The sequence below is a fragment of the Entelurus aequoreus genome, linkage group LG15 (assembly GCF_033978785.1).
Source record: "Entelurus aequoreus isolate RoL-2023_Sb linkage group LG15, RoL_Eaeq_v1.1, whole genome shotgun sequence".
Taxonomy (NCBI): Eukaryota; Metazoa; Chordata; class Actinopteri; order Syngnathiformes; family Syngnathidae; genus Entelurus; species Entelurus aequoreus.
This window is the reverse complement of record NC_084745.1, coordinates 34,182,911-34,196,436: the sequence shown is the minus strand read 5'-3', so window position 1 is coordinate 34,196,436 and position 13,526 is coordinate 34,182,911. Positions and strand designations below refer to the sequence as shown.

At 41.0% G+C, this 13,526-nt stretch overlaps 1 protein-coding gene across 3 annotated transcripts in view; it reads right to left on the bottom strand.

Annotated features, from left to right (window-relative positions):
- Positions 1-13,526, bottom strand: part of eya1 (EYA transcriptional coactivator and phosphatase 1) — a 139,913-nt gene that overhangs the window by 109,628 nt on the left and 16,759 nt on the right. The window contains exon 3 of one of the 3 annotated variants that reach the window (XM_062021258.1): positions 4,024-4,153. The exons of the other annotated variants lie outside the window; for them this stretch is intronic. Coding sequence (XP_061877242.1) covers positions 4,024-4,034 — 11 coding nt within the window. The 5' untranslated portion in view covers positions 4,035-4,153. The remainder of the gene's footprint in view (positions 1-4,023; positions 4,154-13,526) is intronic. 3 annotated transcript variants of the gene reach the window in all.

The following is a 13,526-nucleotide window of genomic DNA, read 5'->3' as shown; positions in this document are numbered from 1 at the left end:
TCAGCCTTATTTGTTTACATTGAGCTCAGAGGAAGTTTAGGACAGGAGCACTTGATTTGCTCACCCTCACCCACCTACAACACAATTTGGGTAATTTCGTCTCATTAGAATATTGTTTTTTTAATGAGTTACGGGAGCTAATTTTGATGTTTTTACGGATTTATCGTATGACAACATAATTCATCTTATCTGTTCGAAATGTACTGTGGACCCCTAATAATAATAAATAGTCAATTATAGTTAAACATCTGGTTAGCTTAATCCAATTAAGTTTCATATTTATATTTTACACCACCACTATAGTGCAATGTTTGCAATAAAAAACAAAACAAGTGTGGAACCTAAGTCTTCCCACAACGAACAATGCCACTTTGTCGGTTCGAGACGCAAATCCTGCAACCAATTATTTGCCCTCCTGGAGGATCCTCCGCTTAACCACTCCACGACCTTTCACACTCCCCTCCGCTGTTTGCGTAGGGCAGCAAAAACAGACATTATATGACAACTGTGTGGGAATTACACACCAATTAAATGGGATAAGTCGCTGCGTTTGCAGGGGGCTGTGTCCTAATGCAAACAATAAGCCTGTCAGCTCGGGGGACACAAGGCCTTGTGTGTTCCTAGCAGGTAGGTCATGGACTTATCTGCCCATTGTTCTGGCTTCATCCCTGCTGAATAACGTGGCTTTGCTATGAGATTTGTCCAGCTTTAGGTAAACCTCCACCAAATATATGCCCAGGCCGCACATGCAGGGTTTCCTCAAACAGAGCATGTTTGCAGGACAGCTGATGTCAATGCTACTGTACAGTGCCACCCCTCTGCAATGGGAGCGAGCTCTCTAAGTATTTTTTGAGCATTTGACAGGAGGATCACATATGGAGCAAATGCTCTGCTGCAGCTGTGGGGTATTTCCACTATCCATAAGCACCTTCCTATTAATGGGCTGGGAAAGCCACGATGCATTTAATCCGCCTGACAGTCACTCTGTTGTGTAGGCTCTCATTAAACCCGCCTTGATACACAGTAGAGATATCAATATAGAGATTTGATCTCATCACAGCAGCAAAGATGACCCATCTCGCTTCTTGAAGGCGGAGGATTATAGTAATTGAAAGTCCATACTGCGACATAAATAACCGTTCTCCTCGCACCAGGCTAGACCTGCTGGTGCCGCTTGCTGTCTGTTGGCAAGAACTAAATATATTTCCGGCATTCTGAATCGCATTCCGCCTTGACGCAGTACATGCCAGTAGTTAACAGCGCATGTGAATAAATAGCTTTCCTTCGCCAAGCCTGGAGACGTGTCAAAGCATGATGCAAGTGATTTGTTTGCGCGCAATTAGACGTGATGTGCGTTAGCAGCTGCGGTATTGTTTGTGCGCCGTCTCCGTTTTGGTCGCTTTATCACATGGGTAACAGGTCGCGGGAAAACAGGCAGAGTAATCACTCCTCTTGCGCAGCGAGGGCCCCCGATTCCTAAGGAGCCAAACTCTGAGCCAGAATTATGTCACTCTCAGCACCTGTTACTGTGAAAAAACAGAAGAACGTCACCAGTCTCATGAAGTTCCGGCACGCATCCAAAATGTGAACTTCTGAACCGCAGTGCTTACTTTCTCATTTGTGCATAAGCAGGGGGGAAGAAGCGTGTCGCAACAGCCCATCTAATTCCGTAGGAAGCCAATATGTGCACGTCACTCAATCTGCCCACGACCGGATAATGCAGGACTTGAAGCTGCGTGTGCAAAATATGGGTGCAACGATTAGTTGACGTCAAAAATCAACAAAAATCAATAAGATTTGTCGTGTTGGTAGGGATGGGTGCCATTCACATTTGAACTGTTACTGTACCGATTCCCGGTACCTAGGAATCGATTCCTGTACTCAACAGTACCCATTTTTGGCATTTGTGTGTGTTAAAAAATATCAATTGTTTTTGATAATAAAATCACATTTTTTATAACAACATTTAAAAACGGGCTGATTATGATAACTGCTATTCAATTGTTATATCTTGTTTCATTATCACATTCCTGAGTCTCATTTGCAGGTATAACACCGAGTTGCAATTGCTGTTGCAAGTCGAAGACGTTAGATCGCAGTACTGTGTAATTTATGGTGTGTTGGTCAGTTCAGGCTTTGCTAACTGTTACGCCCCACAAAGTGTTAATACTAGGGGTGTAACGGTTTTGTGTGTACAGATCACACATCGGTTCGTGAGATATTTAGATGATTAAAAGTTGAATTGTTAGTTAAAGGCCTACTGAAACCCACTACTACCAACCACGTAGTCTGATAGTTTATATATCAATGATGAAATCTTAACATTGCAACACATGCCAATACGGCCGGGTTAACTTATAAAGTGCAATTTTAAAATTCCCGCCACACTTCCGGTCGAAAAACTCCTTTGGATATGATTTATGCGCGTGACGTCACAAAAGCAATGGAAGTGGTTGGACCCCATCGGACCCGATAGAAAAGCCTCTTGTTTTCTTCGACAAAATTCCACAGTATTCTGGACATCTGTGTTGGTGAATCTTTTGCAATTTGTTTAATGAACAATGGAGGCTGCAAAGAAGAACGTTGTAGGTGGGATCGATCGGTGTCTTAGCGGCTAAGTACAATACTTACAGCAACACAACAAGGACTACTTACTACGCCTAGCCGATGCTGGCCGCCAAACCCACGGATGAAGTCCTTCGTCGCGCCGTTGATCGCTGGAATGCAGGTGAGCACGGCTGTTGATGGGAAGATGAGGGCTGGCTGGCGTAGGTGGAGCGCTAATGTTTTATCATAGTTCTGTGAGGTCCGGTTGATAAGTTGCTAAATTAGCCTTAGCGTCGTTAGCAACAGCATTTTTAAGCCTTACCAGGCTGAGAATTTTTACATGGTTTAATAGTATTGTTGGTCTTCTGTCTATCCTTCCAGTCAGGGGTTTATTTATTTTGTTTCTATCTTCATTTGAGAACGATGCTATCACGTTAGCTCAGTAGCTAAGTGTGTCACCGATGTATTGTCTTGGAGATAAAAGTCACTTTAAATGTCCATTTCGCGTGCTCGACTCTCATTTTCAAGAGGATAAAGTATCCGAGGTGGTTTAAAATACAAATCCGTGATCCACAATAGAAAAAGGAGAGAGTACATAGTTCTGTGAGGTCCGGTTGCTAAGTTGCTAAATTTACCTAGAGGTAGTTTGGCTGAGTTTGCTCTCAGTTCTGCTGGAGTGATCTCCAAGTGCCAAAGTGCAGTATACAGACTGAGTCTGCAGCCGGGCGTGACGTCACGTGCAACCCAAGTACCAAAACATGATTTTAGGTCAATTGTTGCCCGGTAGGACCGGCGGGATTCGGTCAATGCCGAAAAAAGTACCGGATTCGGTACCCATACCTGATACCCGGTGATGACATCACTCGTGTTTTTCTGGACGGAAACGAACATAAGCGAATCAGCGTGACTGGTGTTATGGCGAGACATGCTGCCCATTGGAATTCATACCCCCAGGCTTCCAACACGCACACTTTTTTTTAAGTTCAATGGTTATCATCCATTTCTTCTTAGCACTGTAATTCACACCCACTTCTTTCCTTCCCATGCTTGGAAAACAAAGTTATGTCGATCTCTAGCCATAAGATAATGCCAGCGTATAAAACCGGATGTTTTGGTCAGATCTCACTGGGTTCACTGTGACATTTGCTACGCCAACAAATGGCGGGGATATGCTTGTATCTCAAATTCCTGCTTGCAACTTAAAGCATACCAATTAGTCGAAAGACAGAGCTTATCTTAAAACACTCTTATGTTGAGGTTCCACTGTCTTCATTAGTTCCACAAATCAGTGAATAACTAATCTGAATAATTACATTTCAAAAAAGGACGCCTTCACTTGTCAGCTAAGTAAAGACAAACAAACTTGTTCTGAATTTGTGGAACGTTGAATCAAAGCCAGAAAATGCTAACTCAGAGTTGTTTTCATTGTCAAGTGTGGCATTAAAGATGATGATTAACATAACAGAGAAACAGTACCTGGACCTCATCCCGACTGATTGACTGGCAGCACATTGTAGGTCCGTCTGTAGCTTATCAGCCAGGTTAAGCCACTGGAATGGGGAGCAGCGAGACCCCTGGAATAACTCCGGATGCCTTGAACCCCCCACTGTCAACACAATGGCCTTAGTGTTAGTGATTTCATCAAGGCCACCACTCTGCTCTACCCACCTAACTCCTGCATTACTTTTTACACAGTTCTGTAAAGTTGCTTGGCAAAAAGTATTTAGCATGGACGGCAGCCATGATGTAAGCAGCAGCACCACCCGGCCAACAGCTGTGTGTGGTCTACCGATGCTGGCTCAGCACTTTTAGCAAGACTAGTCCGAAAGAAAATACGGAATCAGTTTGCAACATTTAGGTTGAGCTCACCTATTACATGAATGACCTTGTGTCAGAACTAATATACGTTCAACTATTCATTGATCCTGAGGTGTGGTCTGCCTGAGTGACGTAACCATAATAAATCAACAGTAGCTACAGAGTTATCTGGTCAAAAGGGTCATTATCATTGATAAAGTAAGACCATTACTACCGTTGGTTGACGACACAAGAAGTCAAGGATCGTTTTAAACGAACGACAAATGGGGTAAGAAAACATTTGAAACGTTTGATGAAGTATTTTGGACGTGCACAAAGGATTTGACGGAGAGCGTGTGAAATTTGCGGCAATATGATCTCACCAGTTTACGAATTATATGAAATGTGTCATAAAAAAGTGCCGATTTTATAAATTACTTGAAATGCTGTTTTGGTGGAACTGTGCTCTCTTGTTTTAGATTCAATATAAATTAATTAATTGTATTATTATTATTAATTTATAATTTTGCCTATTACTCACAATCCTTATGTAATAGATTTTTTTTTAAATTGCATTCTAAATAGTCATTCTATTCTGCCTATAAAATCACTTACAAAACATCCAAACACCTCCATTAAGGTTTTAATATACTGTATATCATGCAAGTATAAATGTGTCTGTTACTACATTACATATACACTACCGTTCAAAAGTTTGGGGTCACATTGAAATGTCCTTATTTTTGAAGGAAAAGCACTGTACTTTTCAATGAAGATAACTTTAAACTAGTCTTAACTTTAAAGAAATACACTCTATACATTGCTAATGTGGTAAATGACTATTCTAGCTGCAAATGTCTGGTTTTTGGTGCAATATCTACATAGGTGTATAGAGGCCCATTTCCAGCAACTATCACTCCAGTGTTCTAATGGTACAATGTGTTTGCTCATTGACTCAGAAGGCTAATTGATGATTAGAAAACCATTGTGCAATCATGTTCACACATCTGAAAACAGTTTAGCTCATTACAGAAGCTACAAAACTGACCTTCCTTTGAGCAGATTGAGTTTCTGGAGCATCACATTTGTGGGGTCAATTAAATGCTCAAAATGGCCAGAAAAAGAGAATTTTAATCTGTAACTCGACAGTCTATTCTTGTTCTTAGAAATGAAGGCTATTCCACAAATTTGTTTCGGCGACCCCAAACTTTTGAACGGTAGTGTATACTTGCAGTGTGTGTATAAAACATTGATGGAGGTTTTTGGATGTTTTTTTTAAGTGCTTTATATGCAGAATAGAGTGACTCCCATGGGCTTTTGATCAAATCTATTTACAAGTTAGAATGCAAAAAAAAAAGGGAAGCATATATGTGCTTGTCTTACATAAAGAAAGTGCAATTCCTCTTTAAATGGGTCAAATTATGATTATTCTTCCTACATTTAAAACACTTTATATGAATACCCTGTCAGACCCTCCGTGCGTGGCGCTCCAGACTATAATTGATAGCTGTGGTCTTACACAAATAAATGAACCCACACATCGCAACGGTAATACGATAGACATAGTCCTTGTCCGGAGTATCACCACCTCCAAAGTTATGGTACTACCGTACAATAAAATAATGTCCGATCATTACCTTATAAAAGTCAAAGTTCTGACTCATTGTCAACGAGCTACTAATAACCAATGCTTTAACATCCGCAACATTAATGCTGTCACAACTATGACTCTTGCTGGCCTACTGCTTTCGGTAATGGCACCATTCCAAAATGGTGTGGGTTCAATCAATCAATCAATCAATGTTTATTTATATAGCCCTAAATCACAAGTATCTCAAAGGGCTGCACAAGCCACAACGACATCCTCGGTTCAGAGCCCACATATTCTGGTTCTATCAATAACCTCACTAACAACTTCAACAATGCCCTGTGCAACGCCATTGATAGTATAGCATCGCTAAAGCTAAAAAAGGCCCCTAAAAGGCGTACCGCTTGGTTCACAGAATAAACCAGAGCTCTTAAACTATCATGTAGAAAGCTAAAACGCAAATGGCGTACGACTAAACTTGAGCTTTTCCATCAAGCATTGAGTGATAGTTGAATAACTTATAAACACAAACACAAACTAATTACTACTCCAATCTCATCCGCCTCAATAAAATCGATCTTAAATATTTGTTCAGTACAGTAGCATCGCTAACCCAACAAGAGACCCCCCCAGTAGCTCCACCGACTCGGCTGATGACTACATGCTGCCGCTAGGTGACATTAAGTGTGTAACGGTACACAACAATTTCGGTTCGGTACGTACCTCGGTTAAGAGGTCACGGTTCGGTTCATTTTCGGTACAGTAAGAAAACGACAAAATATACATTTTCTGGTTATTTATTTACCAAAATGTGAAAACAATGGCTTTATCCTTTTAACATTGCTTTAAAATAGCTCTGTGTGTGATGGATGTGAGCCACCACTAGGCTGATCAGTGCAACAGCAGGCAGTCATCAATGCTAAGCATAACAATAACATACATATACACACAGGGTCAATTGCCAGGGTTAATACAGTCAACATATATAAAATAAAAACTAAATAAGATAAGGCTCAGAATTGGTTTCTTAACAAAACTTTTCTACATATAAAGTGCAACATTTCCACATATAAAGGGCAACATTAAACTGCTTCAAGTTGTTGCTCAGATTAAATAAAATGACAAAACGCTTCTTCTACAAACAAAAAGTGCAACATTAAACAGTTTCAAGTCTACTCAAAGGCCTACTGAAATGATTTTTTTTATTTAAACGGGAATAGCAGATCCATTCTATGTGTCATACTTGATCATTTCGCGATATTGCCATATTTTTGCTGAAAGGATTTAGTAGAGAAAATCGACGATAAAGTTCGCAACTTTTGCTCGCTGATAAAAAAAAAGCCTTGCCTGTACCGGAAGTAGCGTGACGTCACAGGAGCTAGTATTCCTCACAATTCCCCATTGTTTACAATGGAGCGAGAGAGATTCGGACCGAGAAAGTGATGATTACCCCATTAATTTCAGCGAGGATGAAAGATTCGTAGATGAGGAACGTTACAGTGAAGGACTTGAGAGGCAGTGATGGACGTATCTTTTTTCGCTCTGACCGTAACTTAGGTACAAGCTGGCTCATTGGATTCCACACTCTCCTTTTTATATTGTGGATCACGGATTTGTATTTTAAACCACCTCGGATACTATATCCTCTTGAAAATGAGAGTCGAGCACGCGAAATGGACATTTAAAGTGACTTTTATCTCCAAGACAATACATCGGTGACACACTTAGCTACTGAGCTAGCGCGATAGCATCGTTCTCAAATGAAGATAGAAACAAAATAAATAAACCTCTGACTGGAAGGATAGATAGAAAATCAACAATACTATTAAACCGTGGACATGTAAATACACGGTTAATGCTTTCCAGGCTGGCGAAGGTTAACAATGCTGTGCTAACGACGCCATTGAAGCTAACTTAGCAACCAGACCTCACAGAACTATGTACTCTCTCCTTTTTCTATTGTGAATCACGGATTTGTATTTTAAACCACCTCGGATACTATATCCTCTTGAAAATGAGAGTCGAGCACGCGAAATGGACATTTAAAGTGACTTTTATCTCCAAGACAATACATCGGTGACACACTTAGCTACTGAGCTAGCGCGATAGCATCGTTCTCAAATGAAGATAGAAACAAAATAAATAAACCTCTGACTGGAAGGATAGATAGAAAATCAACAATACTATTAAACCGTGGACATGTAAATACACGGTTAATGATTTCCAGGCTGGCGAAGGTTAACAATGCTGTGCTAACGACGCCATTGAAGCTAACTTAGCAACCAGACCTCACAGAACTATGTACTCTCTCCTTGTTCTATTGTGAATCACGGATTTGTATTTTAAACCACCTCGGATACTATATCCTCTTGAAAATGAGAGTCGAGCACGCGAAATGGACATTTAAAGTGACTTATCTCCAAGACAATACATCGGTGACACACTTAGCTACTGAGCTAGCGCGTAGCATCGTTCTCAAATGAAGATAGAAACCCATCAACAGCCGTGCTCACCTGCATTCCAGCGATCAACGGCACGACGAAGGACTTCATCCGTGGGTTTGGCGGCAAGCATCGGCTAGGCGTAGTAAGTAGTCCTTGTTGTGTTGCTGTAAGTATTGTAAGTATTCAGTGGAGAAGGAGTCACACAGACGAGGAAGCGCTGCTCAATCGCTTTATTAAAAAGCGGTAACTGGTTGTAGTTCAAAAAGTAACGCACACACATACACGAGCTGCTGTTAGCCAAAACTCACGCTCACACACACAAGTTCTCCGCCAACTCACTCGCGCATGCGCGTTCCCCAAACCCTTAAAGACACAGTACACTAATGCAAATATCACAGATATTACAGTATTGTACTTAGCCGCTAAGACACCGATCGATCCCACCTACGTTTTTCTTTGCAGTCTCCATTGTTCATTAAACAAATTGCAAAAGATTCACCAACACAGATGTCCAGAATAATGTGGAATTTTGTCGAAGAAAACAAGAGGCTTTTCTATCGGGTCCGATGGGGTCCAACCACTTCCGTTGCTTTTGTGACGTCACGCGCATAAATCATATCCAAAGGAGTTTTTCAACCGGAAGTGTGGCGGGAATTTTAAAATTGCACTTTATAAGTTAACCCGGCCGTATTGGCATGTGTTGCAATGTTAAGATTTCATCATTGATATATAAACTATCAGACTACGTGGTTGGTAGTGGTGGGTTTCAGTAGGCCTTTAACTTTTCTTTTTCCCCCCCAGCCTTTAACCCTGTTGACTTTCACTCAATTTTCATGATTTTTGTCAATCAGTTTATCCACATTGTCTGCAGAAAGAGCAGACCTGCTTGCAGTTAAAATGTCTCCAGCTGTGGAAAATACCCTTACACTGGGCACGGAGGTAGCAGGTATGGCGAGGTAGTGCCTGGCTAACTTGGCAGTAAGAGGATATATGGGCTCATTGTTCTTCCACCGTAGAAGTGGGTCAAAATCTAGTTTTTAATGCAATATGGTCTTAAATCTGCTGCTATAAAAACACCAACGGCATTTGTTATTGCTTTAGCCCTGCCTGACTTGCCGAGGAGAAGCTGCTTGAATGCGGTGGGAGCTGTGTTTGTTCGCCTTTATCTTCGTTGAAGCGATGTTATCCATTGTTGTATCGCACCGCAAAGCCGAAATGTTCCCAAACGGGAGATCTTAACGAAGCAGGAGGGTCTTCCAGCTCTGACTTTTGCATGTTGTAGTAGCCCGGTCGTTGCTAGCATGCCGTGTGTTGTGCCTCGGTGTGCATTGTTTACACAACGTGCGGTGCGCTACTTAATTTGTCCGTGTGGAAACTCGTTCGGTACACCTCCGAACCGAACCGAACCCCCCGTACCGAAACGGTTCAATACAAATACACGTACCGTTACACCCTTAGGTGACATCATAAGCAAATACAGTGTTGGCTTTCACTGTTATGCTGATGACACCCAACTCTACATGCCCCTAAAGCTGACCAACACGCCAGATTGTAGTCACCTGGAAGCGTGTCTAAATTAAATTAAACAATGGATGTCCAGCAACTTATTGCATCTTAATGCTAACAAAAGAGAAATACTGATTATCAGTCCTGCTAGACATCGGCACCTATTTAATAAAACCACCTTAACGTTTGGCAACCTAAAAATTGCAAAAAGCGACTCGGTAAAGAATTTGGGTATTATCTTCGACCCAACTTTCTCATTTGAGTCACACATTAAGAGAGTTACTAAAACAGCCCTCTTTCATCTCTGTAATATCGCAAAAATGTGTTCCATTTTGTCCACTAGCGACGCTGAGATCATTATTCATGCGATCGTTACGTCTCGTCTTGATTACTGTAACCTATTATTTCCGGGTCTCCCTATGTCTAGCATTAAAAGATTACCGTTGGTACAAAATGCGGCTGCTAGACTTTTGACAAGAACAAGTGTACAGCTCCACTAATGGACATTGGAGTGTAATTTCAAAGGCAAAATTAAAGTGTTGCTACAAACATAATTTTATATGGGACATTATTGTATTATATGTATAGTACATGTTCCAAAAAGAAAAAAGCATAAAACACCACCAGAATTAGAGATATTACAAGTCAAAGTGATGAAGCTTAGTGTTACGCTCATGACTTGGTGTAACTAAACATTACCCTATAAGATGAAGGCAATTGCATTTTATTGATATTTGAAATGTATTCAATGTTTATAAATGAATAGTTAAATATACTAAACGTAAAAAAGCGAATAAATATTAAAAACAGGACCATTAAATGAAATCTAGTTTGTTTACGCCATCATGAGCGCAACACAAGGTTGTAAACGTTTCAACTACAATTCTAAATAAGATGTCAAAAGCAAACTGAAATCAAATACACACAGCTTAAAGATTGATCAATACCTATTTAAATTTAGTAATACATAAATATGATGATTTATCAAAATATAAAATAAATATACCTGAACAGAACGCTCATGATGGTTACACCAAAAAGTAACGCTATGAATCGCATTTTTCCAAGTTTTTGGGGCATTTTTATGCTATTTCCAAGCATCTCCTTTTTATTATCGTTGATTTTAAATGGTCAAAACTAATGCATATTATATATGCATGCCCTAGTAAACAAACAAAAAGTCATATTTATTTTGATTGTTGCATTTTGAAGTACATTTGTGCAGGTGGGTGCGAATGTACCCATTACCAGAGCTGTACACACAAGAAAGTTTGATCATATTACGCCTATACTGGCTCACCTGCACTGGCTTCCTGTGCACTTAAGATGCGACTTTAAGGTTTTACTACTTACGTATAAAATACTAAACGGTCTAGCTGATTGTATTGTACCATATGTCCCGGACAGAAATCTGCATTCAAAGAACTCCGGCTTATTAGTGATTCCCAGAGCCCAAAAAAGTCTGTGGGCTTTAGAGCGTTTTCTATTCAGGCTTCAGTGCTCTGGAATCCCTACCAGTAACAGTTAGAAATGCTACCTTGGTTGTTGGAGCCTATCTACATTATTTATTTATTAATTGTTTTGACAATGAAATCAAATAATGCCAATGATGATGTTGATGAATTATTGGATGTTTTAGATGAATTATGATTGACTGATTGTTTTCAGCTACTCACGCTCCTCCTGGTGAGCCACTTCCTCCTCCTATGATTAAAGGCCTACTGAAACCCACTGTGCTCTGTTTTCATCTCAAAATTCCACAGTATTCTGGACATCTGTGTTGGTGAATCTTTTGCAATTTGTTTAATGAATAATGAAGACTGCAAAGAAGAAAGTTGTAGGTGGGATCGGTGTATTAGCGGCTGGCTGTAGCAACACAACCAGGAGGACTTTGACTTGGATAGCAGACGCGCTAGCCGACGCTAGCCGCCGACCGCACGGATGATCGGGTGATCAATCAATCAATCAATCAATGTTTATTTATATAGCCCTAAATCACAAGTGTCTCAAAGGGCTGTACAAGCCACAACGACATCCTCGGTACAGAGCCCACATACAGGCAAGGAAAACTCACCCCAGTGGGACGTCAATGTGAATGACTATGAGAAAACTTGGAGAGGACCGCATATGTGGGTAACCCCCCCCCTCTAGGGGAGACCGAAAGCAATGGATGTCGAGTGGGTCTGACATAATATTGTGAAAGTCCAACACATCAGCGAAAGTCCAGTCCATAGTGGGGCCAGCAGGAACCATCCCGAGTGGAGACGGGTCAGCAGCGTAGAGATGTCCCCATCTGATGGACAGGCTAGCGGTCCACCCCGGGTTGGGAGCAGAGTAGAAAAGAAAAGAAAAGAAACGGCAGCTCAACTGGTCTAAAAAGGGAGTCTATTTAAAGGCTAGAGTATACAAATGAGTTTTAAGATGAGACTTAAATGCTTCTACTGAGGTAGCATCTCTAACTTTTACCGGGAGGGCATTCCATAGTATTGGAGCCCGAATAGAAAACGCTCTATAGCCCGCAGACTTTTTGTGGGCTCTGGGAATCACTAATAAGCCAGAGTTCTTTGAACGCAGATTTCTTGCCGGGACATATGGTACAATACAATCGGCAAGATAGGCAGGAGCTTGACCATGTAGTATTTTATACGCAAGTAGTAAAACCTTAAAGTCGCATCTTAGGTGCACAGGAAGCCAGTGCAAGTGAGCCAGTATAGGCGTAATATGATCAAACTTTCTTGTTTTTGTCAAAAGTCTAGCAGCCGCATTTTGTACCATCTGTAATCTTTTAATGCTAGACATAGGGAGGCCCGAAAATAAAACGTTACAGTAATCGAGACGAGATGTAACGAACGCATGGATAATGATCTCAGCATCGCTTGTGGACAAAATGGAACGAATTTTAGCCATATTACGGAGATGAAAGAAGGCCGTTTTAGTAACACTCTTAATGTGTGACTCAAACGAGAGAGTTGGGTCGAAGATAATACCCAGATTCTTTACCAAATCGCCTTGTTTAATTGTTTGGTTGTCAAATGTTAAGGTGGTATTATTAAATAGATGTCGGTGTTGAGCAGGACCGATAATCAGCATTTCCGTTTTCTTAGCGTTGAGTTGCAAAAAGTTAGCGGACATCCATTGTTTAATTTCATTAAGACACGCCTCCAGCTGACTACAATCCAGCGTGTTGGTCAGCTTTAGGGGCATGTAGAGTTGGGTGTCATCAGCATAACAGTGAAAGCTAACACCGTATTTGCGTATGATGTCACCTAGCGGCAGCATGTAAATACTAAAGAGTGCAGGGCCAAGAACCGAACCCTGGGGAACTCCGCATGTTACCTTAACATAGTCCGAGGTCACATTGTTATGGGAGACACACTGCATCCTGTCAGTAAGATAAGAGTTAAACCAAGACAAGGCTAAGTCTGTCATCCCAATACGCGTTTTGATATGCTGTAATAAAATATTATGATCAACAGTATCGAAAGCGGCGCTAAGATCAAGAAGCAGCAACATAGATGAAGCATCAGAATCCATCGTTAGCAATAGATCATTAGTCATTTTTGCGAGGGCTGTCTCCGTAGAGCAGGGGTCACCAACCTTTTTGAAACCAAGGGCTACTTCTTGGGTACTGATTAATGCGAAGG